Source organism: Pelodiscus sinensis, chromosome 18, assembly GCF_049634645.1.
Source record: "Pelodiscus sinensis isolate JC-2024 chromosome 18, ASM4963464v1, whole genome shotgun sequence".
NCBI lineage: Eukaryota > Metazoa > Chordata > Testudines > Trionychidae > Pelodiscus > Pelodiscus sinensis.
In genome coordinates, this window is record NC_134728.1 from 710,671 (window position 1) to 732,950 (window position 22,280).

The 22,280-nt window shown below is 52.9% G+C and overlaps 1 protein-coding gene across 1 annotated transcript in view; it reads right to left on the bottom strand.

The window, feature by feature from the left end:
* TGM2 (transglutaminase 2) overlaps positions 1-17,437 on the bottom strand; it is a 49,576-nt gene extending 32,139 nt beyond the window's left edge. The window contains exons 1-2 of the mRNA XM_075900810.1: positions 17,261-17,437; positions 942-1,121 (exon numbers count right to left, since the gene is read on the bottom strand). Of these exons, the coding sequence (XP_075756925.1) occupies positions 942-1,121; positions 17,261-17,270 (190 nt within the window). The 5' untranslated portion in view covers positions 17,271-17,437. The remainder of the gene's footprint in view (positions 1-941; positions 1,122-17,260) is intronic.
* Between the last annotated feature and the right edge of the window lie 4,843 nt (positions 17,438-22,280).

Sequence of the window (22,280 nt, forward strand, 5' to 3'; positions counted from 1 at the left end):
CCAGGCTGGCTGTGTGAGTTGTGATAACAAAGGCAGGCCCCGGGGGAAGCAGTTTGTTTTCTTGGACAAAAATGTGAGGCCTTTCATGAGATGGCACTTGCTTATCTGTGTGGTGACAGGCCCTGGGACGGAGGGTCTGAGGTGAGCGAGGCAGGGCTGGCCTCCGACTGAGGTGAGAGGAGGTGGTGGGATGGAAACTGAGGATGGCAACTTGCCGGTGAGACGACTGCGGGAGAGGGGGCGAGTGCGGAAGGAGCTGTTTTGGATGGTCTGGGGTACGGCTGGCTGCCTCCACGATGACTGGCTTAGAAAGGGGGGCCCTCCCAGATGTGGCTGGGATGGGCTGGCACTGAGGGGGCTTAGCAGGGCATGGCCTCTCTCTGGGGGGGATGGTGTGTGTCTGGGGGGGGGGGATATGTCCGTCTCTGAGGGGAGGGGGATGGTGTGTGTCTCGGGGGGGGGGGGGATATGTCCGTCTCTGAGGGGAGGGGGATGGTGTGTGTCTGGGGGGGGATATGTCCATCTCTGAGGGGAGGGGGATGGTGTGTGTCTCGGGGGGGGGGGATATGTCCATCTCTGAGGGGAGGGGGATATGTCCGTCTCTGAGGGGAGGGGGATGGTGTGTGTCTCGGGGGGGGATATGTCCGTCTCTGAGGGGAGGGGGATGGTGTGTGTCTCGGGGGAGGGATATGTCCGTCTCTGAGGAGAGGGGGATGGTGTGCGTCTGGGGGGGATATGACCATCTCTGAGGGGAGGGGGATGGTGTGTGTCTCGGGGGGGGGGATATGTCCGTCTCTGAGGGGAGGGGGATGGTGTGTGTCTTGGGGGAGGTGGGTAGGACTGCTCGTCTCTGAGGTGACGTCATGTCGGAAGTGAGGGGCTGGAGCTGGCTCCTCCCCGCGGTGGCCACCGTTGAGTTTAGTGCCTAGCTCCGGGCTTACCTGTCTCTACGTTGAGCGCAAGTGTATCCACACCTTCCTCGTACCCCCTCCCGGCGAAGAGCAGCGTGATGGTGAAGGACTGTCCCCGCCTCACAACCAGCTGCTGGCTGCCCATCTCAGCCGTCATGTGGCTCTGATGGTTGCTCTCGCACTCCAGGTCGCATGATTCCAGCACCAGATCTGCAAAACCAACCGCACGCGCTCTAACATTCACACGGCACACGTGAACCGGATGAACAACGGGCTGACAGACGGGCCCCAATGTAACTTGTAAACGGGGGAGCCTCATCAAGAAGGGGTGTTTCCAGTGGGGTTCCAGGGGGGTCAGTTCTTGGCCCTACACTATCTACCCTTTTTATCAGTGACCTGGTAAATCCATCACTGGGAAAGTTGGCAGCGAACACAAGGTGCAGGGGGAGGCTGTGTCCGGGAGAGCCAAGGCCAGCCTGGGATGCGCACACAGGGCAAGCTTGCGGAGGAGCAGACAGGCTGTTTTCCCTTGTGGCACGTGTGGCGGCGGCTGGAATCCTGTGCCCACAGCTCAGGGAGGTGGATAAATTGGGGAGGGGTCGGCGAGAGGGCACCAGGGTGAATTCAAAGCTCAGCTTGTAATGAGACCCCAGGAGCTCATGCTTTAGTGAAGCTAGGTAGCTACAGTTAAGGGGTGGCTTGGTGGCGTCTGTAAGGCCCTACGTGGGGCTCTGTAACCTAGGGTCCGTCTATACTAGCCCCCTAGTTCAAATGTAGGCATTCGAACTTGCAAATGAAGCCCGGAATTTAAATATCTCGGGCTTTATTTGCACGTTCCCGTCCGGTCGCCTTTTTTAAATGCCACTAGTCCGGACTAATGGCCCGCGGCTACACGCGGCAGTTTAAAGTTAATCCGAACTAAATCCTTAGTTCGAATGACCTGTCACTCCTCCTGGAATGAGGTGTAACGGATCATTCGAACTAAGGACTTAGTTTGAATTACGTTTCACTGCTGTGTGTAGCCACGGGCCGTTAATCTGGACTAGTGGCGTTTAAAAATGGCGACCGGACGGAAACACGCAAATCAAGCGCAGGATATTTAAATCCCAGCTTCATTTGCAAGTTCGAATGCCTACATTCGAACTAGGGGGCTAGTGTAGACAGACCCCTAGCAGGTAAGTGTATGGCATAGAATCATTGGACAGAAAGGGACCTTGCGAGATCATCGACTCCAGTCCCCTGCCCTCATGGCAGGACCAAGCACCGTGTAGCAAAGGAGGCGCTGGGGCTCGTGGCTGCAGGGGGATCAGGTGAGCAGTGGAGGGGCTAAGGCAGCTCCCCGCCTGGCCTGGCTCCACAGACTGCACTGTGCCCCAGAAGTGCCTGGCAGCAGGCCCGGCTCTTAGGTGGTGGAGGTGGGGGGTTTATTCACAGTGCTCCGCCCACTACCCCCGCCCCGAGCACTAGCTCCACACTCCCATTGGCTGGAAACCTGCTGCCGGCTGCTTCTGAGGGCAGCATGGTCTGCGGTGCCAGGAGAGGCAGGAAGCTGCCTTAGCCCCCGCGCTGCACCACTCCCTGGGAGCCGCTCAAGCTAAGCCCCTCCTGCCCCAGCCCTGCCCCCCCAAAGCCAGAGCTCCCTTCTGCACCCCAAAGCTCCCATCCTCAGCCCCACCCCGGAGCCCACACTCTAGTCACATGATTTCGGGTCACAGCAGCAACAATTTTCTTCAACTGAATCATGAGAAAAAAAGGTTGCAAACCACAGATCTAGACTATCCCGAGCAGCTGTTGAACTAACCTGCCCTTAAAAATCTCCTATGGCGGAGATTCCACAACCTTCCTCGGCAGTTTATTCCGGTGGTTAACCACCCTAACAATTAGGAAGCTTTTCATAATGTCCAACTTAAACCTCCCTTGCTGCAGTTTAAGCCCCTCGCTTCTCTTGTTGTAAGAGGTTAATGAGAATGTTTTTTCTCGCTCCTGCTCGTAACAACCTTTTAGGTACTTGAAAACCGTTCTCATGTCCCTTCGGAGTCTTCTCTTTTCCAGACTAAACAAACTCGTTCCTTACAATCTTCCCTCACAGATCATGGTTTCTAGAACTGTAATGATTTGTGTTGCTCTTTTTTGGACTTTCTCCAGTTTCTCCACATCTTTCCTGAAATGTGATACCTAGAACTGGGCACAATACTCCAATTGAGGCCTAATCAGTGCTCAGTAGAGCGGAAGAATGACTCCTCGTGTCTTGCTTACAACACGCCTCTTAATACATCCTAAAATGAGGTTTGCTTTTTTTGCAACACTGGTGTCTCATATTTAGCTTGTGGTTCACTATGATCCCTAGGTCTCTTTCTGCAGTATCCTTCCTAGGCAATTGCTTCCCAGTCTGTGTGTGTGAAACTGATTGTTCCTTCCTAAATGGAGCACTTCACATTTGTCTTTATTAAACTTCATCCTGTTGCTCTCAGGCCATTTCTCCAGTTTGTCCAGATCATGTTGAATTATGGCCCTGTCCTCCAAAGCACTCGCAACTCCTCCCAGCTCTGTATCATCTGCAAACTTAACAAGCGTCCTCTCCATGCCATCATCTAAATCACTGATGAAAACATTGAATGGATCCAGAACTGATCCCTGCGGAACCCTACTTGTTCTGCCCTTCCAGCATGATTGTGAACCATTAATAACTATCTCTGAGAACAACTATCTAGCCAGTTATGCACCCACCGTGTAGTAGCCCCATCCAGGCAGGCTACTAGTTATTTCACTAGTTAATGAGACTGTCGTCTGAGACTGTAACAAATGTTTTACTAAAGTTTAGCTATACCACGTCTACCACTTCCACCTGATCCACAAGGCTTGTTACCCTGTCAAAGAAAGCTTTTGGCTTAGTTGGACATGATTTGTTCTTTACAAATCCATGCTGGCTGTTACTTATTCCCATTATCATCTTCTAGCAGTTAGCAAATGGATTCCTTAATTCTTTGCTTCAGTATCTTTCCTGGCACAGAAGTTAAGCTGACTGGTCTGTAATTCTCTTGGTTGTCCTTATGTCCTTGGTTAGATGAGTACCGTAATTATTCTTTTCCAGGCTTCTGGAATTTCTTCTGTCTTTCAAGAGTTTTCAAAGATAATAGGGAATGGCTCATATCTCCTCAGTCAATTCCTTGAGTAATGTAGGATGCATTTCATCAGGCCCTGGTGACTTGAAGACATCTGACTTGTCTAAGCCATTTTTAACTTCTTCTTACCCTATTTTAGTTTCTGATCCTACCCCGTTTTCACTGGCTTTCACTGTGCAAGTTATTCAATCACCACCAACTTTCTTGGTGAAAACTGACACAAAGAAGTCATTAAGCACTTCTGCCATGTATGCATTTTTTACCATTGGTTTTTCCCTCTTCATTTAGTAATGGGCCTAGCTTGGCCTTGGCCTTCCTCTTCCTTCTAATGTATTTGTTGAATGTTTTCTTAACTTATATGTCTCTAGTTAGATTGAGCTGGTTTTGTGCCTTGGCCTTTCTAATTTTGCCCCATACAAACTTGTGTTGTTTGCTTATGTTCATCCTTTGTATTTTGACTTAGTTTCCACTTTTTGTAGGACTCCTTTTTGAATTTTAGATTATTTGGGATCTCCTGGTTAGGAAGTCTGGCTAGAGACCACCATGACTTATCTTTCCTGCCCAGCGGAATAGTTTGCTCTTGTGCCCTTAATAAAGTCTCTTTGAAAAACTGCCAACTGTCTGCGATTGTTTTTCCTAGACTTGCTTCCCCATGGACCTTACTAACCAACTCCCTGTGTTTGCTGAAGTCTGCCTTTTTGAAATCCATTGTCTTTATTTTGCTGATCTCCCTCCTACCATCCGTTAGAATCCTGAACTCTGTCATTTCATGATCACTTTCACCCAAGCTGCCTTCCACTTTCAAATTCTCAACCAGTCCCTGCCTATTTGTCAAAATCAAATCTAGACCAGCCTCCTCCCCAGCAGTGCTTTCCACCTTCTGAAATAAAGAAATTGTCTCCAATACAGTTCAAGCATTTGATGGATAATCTGCCCTGCTGTGACGTTTTCCCAATAGATGTCTGGGTGATTGAAGGCCTCCCCCCCTCGCTGCTTGTGCCGTGGATGATGTTTAAAAAAAGTCTCATCCACCTCTTCTTCCTGGTTCGGTGATCTGTAATGGACCCCTACCTCGACATTGTCCTTGTTTTTTACATGATCCAGTGGCCAAAAGATGAAGATAGACAAATTCAAGGAAGATGTGGAGAAATTGGAGAAGGTCCAGAGAAGAGCAACAAAAATGATGAAAGGTCCAGAGAACATGAGCTGTGAGGGAGACTGAAAGAACTGGGCTTGTTTAGTTTAGAAAGGAGAAGACTGAGGGGGGACATGAGAGCGATTTTCAAGTACCTAAAAGGGTGTTACCAAGGAGGAGGGAGGAAAATTGTTGTTCTTAGCCTCTGAGGACAGGACAAGACGCAATGAGCTTAAATTGCAACAAGGGAGGTTTAGGTTGGACGCTAGGAAAAACTTCCTGCCTGTCAGGGTGGGTAAAGCACTGGAATCAATTGGAGGTTGTGGAATGTCCATTGCTGGAGATAGGTTGGATAGACATCTATCAGGGATGGTCTAGTAAGTGCTTGGTCCTGTCGTGAGGGCAGGGGGCTGGATTCGATGGGCTCTCGAGGTCTCTTCCAGTTCTAGTGTTCTGTGATTCTGTGAAATTCAGGCTGGAAATAAGATGGAAATGCTTGACGGTGAGGGACCATTGGAACAACTTGCTAGGTGGCCACGGCGGATTGTCCATCGCTGACCATTTCCAAATCCAGACTGGACGCTTTTCTAAAAGATCTGCTCTAGGAATTACTCTGGGCAAGTTCTATGGCCTGATCCGGGCCAGAAGTGAGACTAGATGATCACATTGATCTGCTCCGGGCTTGGAATCCAGGAGTCTGTGTAGGCGCACACCGTGCACACGGGCACACACAGTGTGCACACGTCTCTGCAGTCTCACAGGTAAATAGCTTCACTGAAATCTCTCTGAACTCCTGGATCCTCTGTCCTTTTAGTAGAGTGGTCGGCGAAAACATCCCATGTCGTGTGCCTCACAAGGGTCAATTGCCGCAGCTCTTAGGCAAATGGCTTCCCTGCATGGCCAAAGCTCCCCAGAGCAAACTGAAGCTAATTGGTTTTAAGCAATCGGCTTGTGGGGGAGAGAGCAGCAGCGTCCTGGGTGTCTTTGGGCTGTGTCTACACTGGGAAGGTTTGGCAACAGAAGTGCTGTCGACAGGCTGTCACGTTACTGGAATTTGAGGGAAGCAGCCAGATCATGGCTGCACCCATAGGTGGGGGTGTTGGCCCCAAGAATGGTATAAAAGGGGGCCATGTGGGGTGTTCAATGGGAGCTTATTGTTTGCTGATCCTGTGTACGCTATTTATGTGAGTGTATAATGTCTGTGTGTGTAGGTAGGAATCTGTAATCTGTGTGGAAGCTGAATATTTCTCTGAATGTGGTTGAGCATTGGGCAGAGCCCGGCCTATGGACATGCTAATTAGTGAGGCCCTGTGGGACAATGGCACTCGATGGGCCAAGGACACACCTAAAGCATGAGGGCGGAGGCCTAAGAGCTGCCAGGAGAGAGAGGCTGAGGGCCAGGTGACCGGCTGAGACCAGAAGAGGCCAGGAAGGAGGTATAAAGAGGCCATGTGGGGGACTCCATTTTGTTCTCAGCTCAGCACTTCATCCCAGAGGCAGCAGTGCAGGAATCGAAGAGCCCGAAAGACCTGTGAACCCATCCTGATGCTAGGATGTGCAACAAGAAATTGACCAGGGATCTGTGGCTGGTTTCTTGGAACCAGACAGAACTTGTTCGGGGTAGGTGGGATTGGGTGCTAGGACCCCCCACCTGTGTATAGGCCCGGGGCCATCTGGGGCACGGATATTGCTGGGGTGTCGGAGGGGTTTTGCTCGGGAGGCTTCAGGCAGGCAGCTGAAGCGCTCTGTGGGACTGGTTTGTGGCCTGTTTGGAGAGGTCACCAGTCTGGGGGCAGTAAGGAGCCCTGGATTTGAGCAATTTGCCCTGAGTGGACGCCCTCAGTTGTGCCCAGACACAGCCCGGTCCGTCACACAGGCAAAAGTCGACAAAAGTGAAAACTGGTCAGACTGACTTTTCTGCCTCCCACTGTCGACATTTCCTGGCCACATTGCTACCCTCCCCGTCGGCAGACAGAGCAAAGCACAGTGGCAAAGCATCCCCCAGGGCAGCGTGCTGGTATGGCAGAGCTGATCCCTGTGCCTCTTGGGTTTCTCTGAGTTCTCCCACAGCATTCTCAGATGCTGGGAGCAACATCATGAGTAGCTCTGGGATGTGAAAGCAGTACAGCGTCTGACCCCTCCCTCTGCAGCAGCTGTCTGCCGGCCGCTGTGTTCCTAGCAGGACGGAACAGGAGCATTCCAATGGTTTGCTCTTTGGGGAACAAACAGACAGAGCAGCTCAGCTGTCAGATACTTCCCAGAGCTTTGAAAGGGGAGGGGCACAGGCCTGCAGGGCAGCAGAGATCACAAAACATTGAACACAGCCAGCATGGCAGGCAGTGTGGGTTACTGATGGAAGCCAGTTCTCTCAACAAAACAGAGTCCATGCTGGCTCTTTTTTAACAATAAAGTGTTTGTGTAGGGCGGGGGAGGGGAAGAGGGGGGGAGACAAGTCTTTCACAGGGACAGAAGTTTTTTGTTGCCAAAACCTAGTGTTTGTTCCCAACAAAAGTTGCGTTGTAGTGTGTACGCTCTCACTGTTTTTGTCAAGGAAAGGCTGTTTTTGGCGACCAAACATGCCAGTATAGACAGGGTCTTGGATCATCACGAGGGGGATGAGTTAGCTAATCTCCTCCCCTTTCTCTTTTCTCCCAAGAGACAGACAATTGTACAGGTCACACAGCCCTGAATGCTCCAGGTGGCCCGGTTTGGTAGTGCACAGGGGTTTTTTTTAACCCTCTTAGGGTATGTCTAAACTACATGACTCCGTCGACGGAGCCATGTGGATTTGTTTTTTCGGCAAAGGGAAACGAAGCTGCGATTTAAATAATCGCGGCTTCATTTAAATTTACATGGCTGCTGTGCTGAGCCGACAAACAGCTGATCAGCTGTTTGTCGGCTCAGCGCGCTAGTCTGGACGCTCCCCTCATCCTACGAGGCATAAGGGGAATATCGATAAAAGGCTTTCAGGTCGTCGTGGAGCATCCAGACTAGCGTGCTGAGCCAACAAACAGCTGATCAGCTGTTTGTCGGCTCAGCGCGGCAGCCATGTAAATTTAAATGAAGCCGTGATTATTTAAATCGCAGCTTCATTTCCCTTTGCCTATCTGTCTAATCTACATGCCTCCATCGACAGAGGCATGTAGTCTAGACACACCCTTAAAGTCCTAGCCTTTACCATGTCCTCTGGCAAGGAGTTCCACAGATTGACTGTGTGTCGTATGAAGAAAAACTTCCTTTTGTTTGTTTTAAACCTGCTACCTATTCATTTCATTAGGTGACCCCAAGTTCTTATGTTATGGGAACAAGTTAAAAACTATTCCTTATTCGCTTTCTCCATACCTGTCATGGTTTTATAGACCTCTTTCCTATCTCCCCTTAGTCTTCTCTTTTCTAAGCTGAAAAGTCCCAGTCTCTTTAATCTCTCTTCATACGGCACCTGTTCCAAACCCCTCATCATTTTTGTTGCCCTTTTCTGAACCTTTTCCAATGCCAATGTATCTTTTTTGAGATGAGGCGACCACGTCTGTACGCAGTATTCACGATGTGGGTGTCCCATGGATTTGTAGAGGCAATAAGATATTCTCTGTCTTATTTTCTATCCCAAGTCGAAGGTGTGTTGCAGAGCTGCGCTGGGTCCTGTGAGTGGAATATGGAGGGCTCAGTTCACCAGGTGTGACGGCGCGTTGGGGGTCCCCCACCTCCTGCACCCCCGAAATGGCACGAACAGACTCCACCAGCCAGTAGAACAGAGGTGGTTTATTGCTTCTCCAGCATACAGCATAGCACGGATGTCATCTGGTTACAGGGCAGGCCTAGGATGCCTCAGCCCCCCTTGATATGGGGGAAGAGGGGTCTCGGCTCCTAAACCCCCCAGCCTGTTGCTGAGGCTGCTTCCTCCATGCTCCCAGACAGAAACTAAACTAACTCTCCTCCAGCCCTGCCCCCCAGCCAGGGCAGCATCCACCTTCCTTTGTTTCTCTCCCTGGGGGGTAGCTGGTCAGACAGGTTTGGAGCCCCCTTTGCATAATGACCAGACAGCAGAGGTCGCCACAGCCCTAGCAAGGCCCCCCCACTACGTCACACCAGGATTCAAGGGCAGGAGAGGCCTGGGCTAGGTCTACGCTTGTACTTGGTTGACACAACTTGTGTTGATCACAGGGTGGTAAAAAAGCCCACCAGTGGCCCACAACGTTGTGCTGCAGCATGTACAGGTGTGAAGGCTGGTTTGTCCGCAGGTGCCCTCTGCTGCCAACCAAGCCAAGCTCGCTGGCTGGGGGTGGAAGTATTTTGTCCACAAAAGTGCCGACAAATGGGGTTCACGCGCTGACAGCCAGCGACAGGGCTGGGCAGACACAGGCTGCCTGGCGTAGACACACCCCGAGAGGGCCAGTGCTTAGCCTTCCTGCCTCTGGAGGAGTTGGGCTTTTGGCTTCAGCTGCCAAGTTGTTTTGGTTGATTTCCCCCAGGAGAGAAGCATTTCTGAGCTCAGGGAGGCATGGTCCAGGCTGTTCCCTGTGCCCTGGGTCAGGCTAACAGGAAATTGCCTGTTTCCTATGCCGTGGCCAGCGGGAGAGGCTGACCAGACACGTGCGGAGAGAAGGGACGTCTGAGTGCCTGGCCTGTGAGCAGGGCGATAATCAGACAGCGCTGGGTCCCATTGTTTCAGCGCGCTTCCCCGGGGCAAGGCGAGCTCATCCGTCATTGTTCAAGGCTAGTCGCCCGTGAACGCATCGTGGGCGGGCAGATTAGCTGTCGGCGCGAGGGGCCGTGTTTAACGTAGGAGAACACGGCCCGCTCCCTGCCAGAGCACCGGAGCTGGAAAACTAGGGCCTGATTTATGGCAGCAGCGCTGACAGGGCCGGGGCTGCGCCGCTCCCCGCGGCTTCCGGCTATAGGTCACCTAGCGCCGCGGTTCCTAGCCGGGGATACGTGTGCCGCACCCTGGGGACAGGGTGACTGGTGAGGCCTGGCCCCGTGAGCGCCCCCCTATGACTCCTCCCCACACCACCCTTCACCAGGGGAGGGGCTGGAGCCAGGCCTGCTGATGGGGATGGGGCAAAGGAGGCCCACAGGAGCTCTCGGTTCCCCCGGCCCTGCCCCGTCTCTGCCCCCAGCCCTCCTCCCCTGAACGATGCAGCCTGGGGGACTACTGGGGCCAGGGGCCTGGTGTCGGCAGTGGCGGAGGGAAGCGGAGCCACGTGGCCCTAGCTTGCTTGGCTCCCCCGGCTGTGTCACTCCACTCCCGCTGGTGAGTGTGTGTGGGGGGTCCCGCCCCAAGCAGAGCAAGCTAGGTCCATGTCTCTCTGCTCCCCCCACCGCTACTGGTGGGTACAGGGGGGACCCAACCCCTGCTGCCAGCACCAGGCCCCCCACTAGTTCTTTGGGCCTCCCAGAGGCTCAGGCTCCCCCGGCTGCTGGCCCTTTCCCCATCCTGCCCAGGGCATTGGGTAGGGCACATGACCCTTACAGCCCTTTGTCTGGGGTACGCAAAGGGCTTCCCGTGGGTCCATCCGCTCAGGTAGCTCTGTGCTTAGTTGTACGACCGGGTTCAGAAAGAGCCCTGGCAAAGTCGTACAGACGAAACGGGCGCGCCGTGACTTAGTTTTCCTGCTCCGTAGGCTGTGTGCTGAGGTGCAAGTCCAGTATTTATATCCCAACTGCTCCCTTTTAGAACTCTGTGGTACCATGAGAACGTCCGGCGTTGTTCAGCGGGAATGAGCCGGGACCTCTTGCATGCGTAGGGCTGAGTTTGTAAGCAAGTGGATTGCAAGTGAGGTGAAACCTGCGGGGGGGGAACGGATCCGAATGTGCCAAGGGGGACGATCATCTGGAAAGACAGGGGGACGCTGAGCTAGGGAAGGGCAGGCTGCTGGCCGGGAGGAGAAAGGAGGGAGTCGCACAAAGTCTGTTGCTATCGGAATGGTGCCAGGCGTGGGAAAGGTGACCACGGAGCCACATCCCCAGCGAAAGGCTTTCTTGAAAGAGTGCTCTCCCGTTCGGATCTGCCCCCTAGCCTCACCTTAAAGTCAGCCCTACTGCCTGCCTGCAGGACAGGAACGGCGGGAGAGAAATAATTGCTTTCAGGGCTGGGAGGTTTTGCTGGCGAGACATAAGGGATCTAAACAGACGGCGTGGCAGAGCGAGCATGGTCTGAGGAGATCTCTCAGCCATCAGCTATTATCTCTGAAAATCTTGGAAGAGAGAAGAGATTCCTGAAGATGGGAAAAGGACAAATAAACCTTTCTATAAAAAGAGAAATAAACACAGCCCAGGAAATTACAGAGCGGTCAGCTTAACTTCTGTACCAGGGAAGATAATGGAGCAAATAATGAAGGAATCCATTTGCTTACATTTAGAAGATGAGAATGTGATAAGTAACAGCCAGCATGGATTTGTAAAGAACAGTTTGTGTCAAACCAACCTGAGAGCTTGTTACCTGTCACGTTATTGGATTGTGAGGGGAGCAGCTGTGTCACTGCTGCAGCCATGGGGGGGGAGGGTGTTTGCCCCAAAAGTGGTACAAAGGGGGCCATGGGAGGGGTCAAACAAAAGCTTACTTTCCACTGATTCTGTATCTGCTCTTCATAGATCTGTATAATGTCTGTGTCTGGAGTTAGGGATCTGTACTCTGTATGGAGACTGGAAGTCTCTCTAAATGTGTTTGAGCAATGGGCTGGGAATGTTTGCCCATGGACATGGTAATGAGCAAGTCTCCAGGGGACAATGGGCCTCTGAAGGCCAAAGACACACCTGGCCACTGGCCATGTGACTCCCTCCAGCTTGGAAGAAGCCAGGAGGGGGGATAAGTAGACCATGTGGCCGACTCCATGTTGTCTTCAGATCTGCTTCTGACCCCAGATGCGGCCTCGCAGGGAATCACAAGCCAGGAAGAACTGTGGACCCATCCTGGCATAGGATGTGCAACAAGGATTTTTAAGCCAGCAGCCATAACATCTCTGCTAGAGCCTGCATTGACAACTGGGAGATTCGATGCATGTAATGTATGATAATTTAACAACCTCACTCTTATGCTTTTCTTTCTTGTAGTGTTAAACCTTTAGATGGTAGATTCTAAAGGATTGGCTCAGCGTGGTTTGTGGGTAAGATCCAGAGAATAAATTGGCCTGGGATCTGTGGCTGGTTTCTTGGGACCGGACAGAACTTGTTCAGGGAAGGTGAGATTGGGTTTTAAGACCCCTCACCTGTGTATGAGGCCCGGAGCCATCTAGGGCACGGATATTGCTGGGGCGTCGGAGGGGTTTTGCTCGTGAGGCTTCAGGAAGGCAGCTGAAGCGCTCTGTGGGACTGGTTTGTGGCCGGTTTCGAGAGGTCACCAGTCCGGGGGCTTTAAGGAGCCCCGAATTTGAGCAATTTGCCCTGAGTGGACGCCCTCATCTGTGCCCAGACCCGGCCCGGTCCAACACACCCTGCCAAAGAAAGCTTGTAGTTAAGGTGGAAGTGGTAGACTTGGTATATGTAGACTTTAGTAAGGCAGTAGATACTGCCCCCCATAGCCTTCTGATTAACAAACAAGGGACATACAATTTAGCTGGAGCTACTATAAGGTGGGTACATAACTGTCAGGATAATTGTTCCCAGAGAGTAGTTATCAATGGTTCACAGGCATGCTGGAAGGGCAGAACAAGTGGGGTTCTGCGGTTCTGTTCAATGTCTTCATCAACTATTTAGATATTGGCACAGAGAGGGTGCTTATTAAGTTTGCAGATGATGCCAAGCTGGGAGGGGTTGCGACTGCTTCGGAGGACAGGGTCAGAATTCAAAACGATCTGGACAAATTGGAGAAATGGTCTGAGGTAAACAGGGTGAAGTTTAATAAGGACAAATGCAAAGTGCTCCACTTAGGGAGGAACAATCTGTTGCATACATGCAGAATGGGAAGTGGCAGCCTCGAAAGGAGTCTGTGGAAAGGGATCTTAAGGTCATAGTGGAGCACAAGTTAAATGAGTCAACAGTGTGACTCGGTTGCAAAAAAAGAAGAACATTCATTCTGGGAGGTATTAACAGGAGTGTTGTAAGACAGACACACTAAGTCATTTTTCCACTCGCCTCCTCATGGCTTAGGCCTCAACTGAAGTATTGTGTCCAGTCCTGCTTGCCATATTTCAGGAAAGATGGGTACATACTGGAAAAAGTCCAGAGAAGAGAAACAGAAATTATTAAAGGTCTAGCAAACCTGACCTATGTGGGAAGATAGAAGGGGGGGGGGGGGGGGTGAGTGTGTGTGTGTGAGAGAGAGAGAGAAAACTTGAGTGCCTTTTAGATTTTTGAAAACTGGTGTTGGAGGGAGAAAAATTATTCTCCTTAACCTCTGAGGACAGGACGAGAAGCAATGGGCTTAAACTGCAGCAAGGGAGGTTTAGGTTGGACATGAAGGAAAACTTCCTGTCTGTCAGGGTGGTTAAATACTGGACTAAATTGCCTGGGGAGGTTGTGGAATCTCCATCCCTGGAGATATTTAAGAGCAGGTTAGACAGACATCTGTCAAGGAAGATCTAGACGGTGCTTGGTGCTGCTTTGAGGGCAGGGGACTGGACTTGATCCCCTCTCAAGGACCCTTCCAGTTCTGTGATTCTATAATGACGTGGTTCCATGATCAAAATGATTCCAGTGTGCTGTTGAACTGTGGCCAAAATATGGAGACTTCCTTTTTACGCCTCTCACCTCTGAAGCTGCAAAACCTGTCCCAGTTACATTGGTGTGAATTTATACCAAGCTACACGCTGCCAAAACTTTTGGACCACGTCAGAAAAAGTGAGTTTGAGAGAGAAATTTTAAAAAGAATTTTTGGCTCAAAAAACCAGCCTGAGCTAGTAAGTCCAAACTTTTTGTGTCCTGTTGGCCTCTTTGATCAGTAACAACCCATGTCTTCCTCAGTTGTTATTACATTGACAAAGACCTAGAAGGATGTTTGCAGAGCTCTCCTAGACGTCGGAGGCCATCGACTGCCAGTATTACAGTGTTCGCAAGGCCAAGGGTGACATGAAATCTCTTTACATTCCATTTCCATTTTCCCCTGGTGCTTTAAAATCTTTTCATGTAACAGGGACACGGATGTAACAGTCACATTTCTGTCTGCCAGACTTCTGTTTCCTACTGTTCTAGCTAACTCCTAGGACAGCTGCCATGAAAGATTAGAAGAGTGTTTCTCTTCTGGTTTTTTTAATTGTCATTGCCTTGTGCATCGGCGAGCTGGATCTAAACTCTGGCATTCCCCTGCTAGCGATAAGGACCTGCTGTGCTCACAAAACATGCACATTCCCCTTTTCAGCCTGGCTGTCCCTAGAGACTTGCTCGTTCAACGTGCACAAGCCCCGCACTAAGTTTTCCTTCGTTTTCTCTAGCGGCAGAAGCTGCAGGGAGAGGTTGTCAGCGTCTGTTCCTATTCTGGGGGACGTGGGAGAGCGGGACACACCATGGGAGGGGCATGAGAAGCACAAAGACGGAGGAAGAGGAGTTCATGGAAAACTTCAGATCCACCTTTTCCTGGGAACAGCACAAACCGAGCGTCCCGGTGCGGCTCGGGGACGAGAAGTGCCAGAAGCACCATTCCCCGGACAGGGCGGGGAGCACCAGACAGTGGCGTTTTCCCTGTTTACGCCTGCATGCCATTGGGCTCAATCTCTGATGTGAGGGATCCTGCTTTTCACTATCCTGAGGGAAAACTGGGGAGGCTCTTCAGCCTCATCTCAACGTCCGAACGCTCCCCTCCCGCCATGAGTAATCGGAGGGCTGCAGCTCAGGGGCCCTGTTGTCTTTCGGATGCAGTCACTTGCTGCCATCGCAGGCGTCTCCTCTGCCGTTCGGGTGTGTTTTGCCTTGGGACTCGATTCGATAAAACCTGGGCTTGTGGCTGAGCCCCCGGCTGCTGACCTGCCGGAATTCGGCTTCCTTCCCTCCGTGTGCCCCGCTGGGGTGGATTTGGCATGTCGCTCCCGTGCCGGTCTGCACCGGCGCACTCAGCCCTAGGACGCGCACCCTGGCTTCAGGCTGGGCTACGGCGCCATAAGCCGACATGGAGACGGGGGCGTCTTGCCTCCCTCCCCGGAGACTGAACCAGGGGGCTACGCACTGGTCGGACTCGGCCGTGGGAAATGTGATTTCATCAGAATGGCCAGGCGGGGTCAGACCAAAGGTCCGTCCAGCCCAGCGTCCTGGCTGCCGACGGGCCAATGCCCCGGGGGAGTGAACAGAACAGGGAATCATCCAGCGATCCCTCCCCTGTCGTCCGTCCTAGATTCTGGCTGGGGAGAGGTTTAGGGAGACTCAGAGCCTGGGGCTGCATCCCTGCCTGTCTTTGACACATCTATCATAGGCACCAACTTCCTCTCTAGCTGAAGGGTACTGCCCCACCCCCTGCCCAAGCCTGCCCCCACTCCACCCTTTCCCCAAGCCCCTTCCTGCCTCCTCTTTTCATCCCCTCCCCCGAGTATGCCCCATCCCTCTCCCCCCCTCCAGTGCCTCGTGCATGCCGGGACACAGCTCCCGGGGTGGGAGGTGCTGGGAGTTGACCAGCGGGCTGCTGGTGGGAGGGAGGCACTGTGGGAAGAGAGAGAGAGGAGGGAGCCTGACTGTCAGCCACTAATTCTCCTGCCCTGGAGTACCCATGGAGTCAGCACCGCTGGCACTTTGTCCTCCATGGACGTATCTCATTCTTTCTTGAGCCCACTTGTACTTTTGGCCTCCACAACATCCCCTGGCAAGGAGTTCCACAGGTTGCCTGTCTGCTGTGTAAAGTGCTTCCTTATGTCAGTTTTAAACCTGTTGCTTATTACTTTTCATTGGGTGACCACTGCCTCTTGTCTTATGCAAAGGGGTAAATAACCCTTCCTCGTCTACTTTCTCCTCTCTGTTCATGAGGGTTTAGGCTTCTGTCTCCCCTCAGTTAGCTCTTTCTGAAACTGACTAGTCCCAGTATTTTTCTCTCTCTTCCTATGGAAGCTGTTCCCTATCACCAGCCCTAAACAGTTTTGTCGCCCTTCTCGGCATTTTTTCTAATATGAGTGTGAGACGGGGTGGCCAGGAACGCGCGCAGTATTCAAGGTGGGGAGCTCCAGAATAGGAAGTTTTCCATTTCCCAGTGGGTCCAAATGTGACCAGTGAACTATCCACAGCGCCTCCAAGACCTTTGTCCTGAGTGTAACGGGTCACTGAGACCCATCATTTGGGGATTACGCTTTCCAGGGTGCGTTACTTTGCACTTATCAACACTGAATTTATCTGCCATTTTGTTGCTCAGTCACCCAGTTTAGGGAGGGTCCTTTGCCGTCAGCTTTGGGGGTCACTTTCTTGAATATATTTGTATCATCTGCAAACTTGATGACCTCACTATTTATCCTCTTTTCTAAGTTATTTCTGGATATGCTAAACGGCACTGGTCCCCGAACAGATCCCTGGGGGCCCCTCCATGCCCCTCTCTCCTCTGTGAGAGAGCTAGAGAAGAAACTATTCTTCCCCGAGTGAAAGATGGCACAGAAAACCGGCTCTGTGAGGGGGATCTTGAAAGGCTTAGAAGGGCGGGTTTCTGGCTCTATTTAGATAACTCTTTAAAAATAGGATGAGACTTAAAGTAAATATTTTTAGAGCAGCTCTCTGCCGAAACCTGCCGAAAGGGAACTGGCAATTATAAATAGTATTCTCAAATGTCACTCGTTTCAGCATCGGCGTTATTAACAAACAGCAAGTGGCTGCAGCCCTGGTGAAGAAGAAAATGAATTCAAAATCTTTTCCTCCTGCCCAGAACTTTCTGTTTCAGTCTGGCGAGTGTCTGATGACTCCGCGCTGGAGTTGAGAGTTTGCCGTTCAGTTTCAGTAAGACCCAGAAATACAGACAAGTGCAGCTTGCTTCACGTCCCAGCCCGAGCCAAACGAACACGCTGCAATTCTACAATTCTGCAATTTGCTTAAAGCGCAACAAATGCCCGGCCGACTGATGTCGCTACCCACCCTTACACGTGCCCTTGCAAAGCGCACTAGACCACGCAAGCTGTTTCTGATTGAGAAGAATGCTACAAAAGTTGCCAAGTGTTACTGAAATGCAGCCTCAAGCAATGTGCCGTTTGCAGCTTTACCTTCAGCCATGGTGTCCAGTCCTGGAGTCCCTTTTATTCCGCTTGCTCTCTGCTTGGAGTGCCTACAGCTATAAAAAAGGAGCCGATGGTCTATCTCCTCCCGCCCTCATGAGCTGTTCTCTCCCTTTATACAGGCAGACACTGCACACACACCCTCATCTGGGCGGATGGAGCAACCTTCACAAGAGCTGGAAAACCCCCACGCTTTCCAGGAAAAACTACTTTCACCTTTTTTTTTTTTCAGCACGGAGTGTGGATTTGTGACAAGAGCGGGTCTGTAATCGCTCACTGCCCCGCACACAGGCTAAAAATATAGAAGTGACACATCCCGAAAGAGCCGGTGTGGGGATGCTGCAGAGGAACAGCCCTCACAAATCCGTGTTGGGAAGCGCTTTGCCCAGTTCCAGGGAAGAAATTCTTGAAGTGGCCCCTGGAAAGGGGGGCTCGTGTTAGTGCCCGGAGCAGGCTAGTCAGAACCCAGGGGCTGATTTTCTGAGGTAGTTGGTCTGAATGTAGCGCCCCCCCCCATCTACATGGGGCATTCAAGAGAGGCACAAACACCCCCCCCTTTTGTAAATATACTGGCTGGAGACATGGCTCCCGTGGGCTCCTCTCGACGGACCCTCTTCCACCCCCACCCCAGGTGCTGCCTGGGGGGAGGGCTAGGCCGTGCGAAAAGCTGGGCATGACCCCACATTCCCCTCAGCCACAACCCAGAATCCTTTGGGCCAGGCTCTGTGGCCTTGGACTGTGGGACTGGGCAGCCCTGGGTCCCTCAGGAAAACCATTTGCAAGTGGTGAGCAAATCTGCTTTGTGAGGTGGGGCCGGGGCGGAGGGACCAGGCAGTGGTGCTGACCCCTTGGGGGAAGGGAGGGCACTAGCCCCAGGTCCAGCCCTCGCGGGGAGGGGACGAAGGGTAAGCAGCCGGGAGTCCCCGGGGGTGGGGGGCCGCCACGGGCCAGACAACCATGCTTATGTGCCTCTGTCGGGCAACTCCAGCAGTGGCTGCGCCGGCCCCGCCCCACGCCGGGGGCGCCCCACTTTGCCACTGCAACTGAAGTGTGTCCCGTGGTTTTAGCTGACAGCTTTTGACATTTCACACCTTTGCTAGGGGCTTGAACCAGGACCTCAGCATGTGGGGCTGACAGCAGAGCCCCCGGTGAATGGGGCAGCAGCCGGGAGCCTTGCATGGGGCCGGGAGCCCAGGGGTGCTGCAGGCCCCCCCACACTCCAAAATCCCATACTACATGGGAGCCGATAACTTTGCACTGCCACTGCAAAGCTGCAAATCGGCTGTTGCAGCCCCGGTGGCCCACGAACAGACCCATCTGCAGCCCCGACTTCCCGCCTCTCCCCACTCCTGTGCGAGGGGGCAAGTGGAGGAGGCCGGCTGGAGGGGAAGCGCACAGGCACAGGGACTGATGCGGGAGCACACCAGGAGCTGGGCGCGTCTCACAGGGAGGGTGGGCTGTTGCAAACAGAAGCGCTTGCTCTAGAGAGGTGCTAGAGCAATAGAGAGGTGACTGGTGAGCCAGCTAACTGGGAGGCCTCGCCCTTAACCGGGGATGCTTCCTGGTTCCAGTTAACTGGCAGGGGCTGGAGCAACTCCCTGCCTGCTCTGGTCTGAGGGGTGCTCCAACCAGCCGGCCAGAGCAGCCCCTGTCGGCGGCAGGCCCAGCCCACTCGCCCCTGCCACCATTAACCAAGTCAATGTTAGACCCTGTTCCGGCCCGTGCAATGGAAGGGCAGCCCCCCAGGGGGCTTCGGGGCTCCGTGCTTTGCGTGTTCCCAAAGGTATTGTAGTTGATCGTCCCAAGGGCCTGGCATGGCTCCGTCTCTCAGGGCACAGGAAAATGAAACCTCTCCCACGCATGGAACAGAGCAGGCGAGCAGCGAGCAGCGCCCGGCACGGATGCAAAGACTCCGGCTGTGGCTGGGAAAATCCAGACCGTTGCTCACGGCCCGTGGGAGGGGGGCAGGGAGCAAGGTTCAAGGAGCAGTAAACCCTTGCGGAGCGGAAGCCTCATGATCTGATGTGGTTCATTCCAGCACCCTGGTGGACCGCGTGGCGGGGGGGGGATGCCACGAGTTGCGTTGCTGATGGACCTGGGGGCGAACATGTGGTGCGGGGGCTGCCCTTTTCACCTGGCCTAATGGGAACCAGCCACCTTGGGAATTTCAGCCTTATCGCCCATCTCGGAATGCACGGAGCATGAAGGATACAGCAGCCCGTGGGCTGGGGAGCTCGTCGGCGTGCAGGGACTGACAAGGCAGGATGGTCCCAAGTCTCTTCTGTGATACGCCCGTATCACAGCATGGGCGTCCGTGGGCACAGAAGCAAGGGGGGCCCAGTGGCTCGGGCTCCCCATGTTTTACGTTGCAATGGAATGGCGTATGGGAGGGTGGGAATCAGGACTCCCCAATGAGTGAATACAGCCACTAGGTCTGGCACACCCCCAGGCTATGGGGCTGCAGGCGTGCCCTCAGCCCCCTCTGCATCCACTGTATGCCACACCCTCCCAGCCAGGCATCCCTGGGGCTTGGGGGGAGCACAGGGCCGAGGTGGGAGGCGTTTCCTGGGACGCCGTTGGGATGAGAGAACAGGCTGATAATTAGACCCTATTGCTGGCTGCTCAGCTGCCTCTTCATCCGAGCCCCTGCCTATACAGTGTTGATGTGACTTCCTAGCGGTTTGAACGCTCTCGCGCCACTTGGCCAGTGTGCTTGGGCTCCCGTTTTCTCTCTACTCTCTGTGGCCCTCTGTAGCGGAGTCTTTTTTGGGGACCCTGCTGGGCAGTAGAACTGGTGCTTGTGGGATCTTCGCTCTTCTAACATCAGGGCACCTCTGCGACCCGTCCTGCAAATGGGCAAGTGGAGCCCATGCATAGCACGGCCCCGTTGCAGAGCACCCGAGGGCGTCTCCAGCGTTGTCGGGGCCGTAGCTGAAGTCGTGCTTACTTTCCTTCGTTTGAACCGTGGCTCTGGGGCGGGGCTGGGGAGGAGGGGTTCAGTCTGCAGGCTGCCCGGGCGACAGAAGACAGCCCCGGCCCTCTCTCATGACAGCATCTTGCAGCCAGGGGAGATGCACCTCTCCATGGCTGCTGCAGCAGCAGTGGGCACAGCTGGGGGAGAGGTGCATGTCCTCTGGCTGGCGGACAGACAGACAGACTCTCTCAAATATATAGTACAAACTTAACAAACAACCAATGGTCTGGTCGCGCTGTATAGCCTAACAAAACATGTCGATGGGCTCAGAGCTTTCGTGGGCACAGCTCACTTCTTCAGATGACCGGAGTTCATAGCTGTCCCTTCTCCGCTCCTGCGCCCTGCTGCAGCAGTGGGGTTATAACTGCCCCAGTCCCCATCTCTGACCCCTTGTGCCTGCCCCCTCCCCCCCCGGTCATTCTACAGTAGAACTGTCTCTGCTAGCAGAGCCCTGCCTTTCCATTTTACGAGAACCAATCCCATTCCAGGCACATCCCGTTGTCCTGGCACAGCCAAACCCCGACCTTGCTTTACGTCAGGAGAAGAGGAAGCTGCCTGCCGAAGTCGGTGGTCCTCGCTCTTACTATTTAGGAGGCGTTCTTGAACAGACAGAGTCCCAGACGGACAGACAGACAGACACACCAACTCTCTCAGGGTACGTCTACACTAGCCCCCTAGTTCGAACTAGGAAGGCTAACCTCGTGGAATGAGGTTTAACTGTTAATTCGAACTAAGGGGTTTATCTCAGAATCGCGCTTCTCTGCCGCATGTAGATGCAGGCAGTTACTTCAGGCTAGTCAGTTTCCAAAATGGCGACCGGCTGGGAATATGCTAATCAAACGCGGGATATTTAAATCTCGTGCTTCATTAGCAATTTCAGTCACCCTCCTTAGTCTCCCCAGTTCGAACTAGGGGGCTAGTGTAGACGTACCCCCATATATTTGATTGGTTTGGAAAGCACCCGCATTCTCTCGTACCTGACAATTTGCATATGTATACACCCAATTTGGCACACACCATTGTGGACTTTTACATCTGCCAGAGGTGGAGCGTTCCCTTTGGGGGGTTTTTTAGATACATTTTAAAAAAATACGTCTCTTTTAATCCAAATCCAGACTGCCAAGGGCTTTTGAACAGGCTGCCGAAATATTGCATTTGTATTTTTATCGTCCTCTGGCGTCTGGGCTATAACTTGATCAAGACATTTGGACCTTGACTGTAAAATGATCAATGACCCCTGGGTGAGAGAAATGAGTGCAGGAGTTGGCCCTGTCTGCCGCAGAGCATTATGGGAAGTCTGTTCTGCCATGATGACGTTTCAGTGCTGTTCCCTGTCACTGAGCTCTGCCCTGGGCCCTGGGGTGCCGTGCTCTGGATGTACTTGGTGGGCTCTGTGCAATGTGCAGCAACTAGATCCATCGGGAGCACCTCAGCAAAGCAAATCCGAAACCCACCGAACAGAGTGTCTCACCTGCTTTCATTTTGCTCAGACCCCCGAGCTGTGCGCTACCCTGCGTGTGTGCGTATTTGTGCATCCGCTAGACGGAAAACAAATGAGGAGGTCTGGATGGCGGCGAGCACTATCCACCTGCTACGGTGAATTTCATCTCTGTTTCGATGGTTGGGTCAAACAACGCCTCGGTCAGCAACACACAACATCGCTACCACCTGACCGCCTGTGGCCGCTTCTCTGGAGTGTCTGAGCACCTCACAATCTTTGCTGGATTTATCCTCACAGAGGTGCATGAGGCCCCACAGAACGATTGTCACCACAACCGAGACAGGGCGACTATCAGGTGTGTAGCTGGCTGGATAACCATTCTCAGAGAGTAGTTGTTAATGGTTCAGTCATGCTGGAAGGGCAGAACAAGGGGGGTTCCACTGGGGTCGGTTTTGGGACCGGTTCTGTTCAATGTCTTCATCTACAATTTAGATATTGGCATAGAGGGTTGGATTATTAAGTTTGCAGATGATCCCAAGTTGGGAGGGGTTGCAAGTGCTTTGGAGGGTGGATCAGAATTCAAAATGACCTGG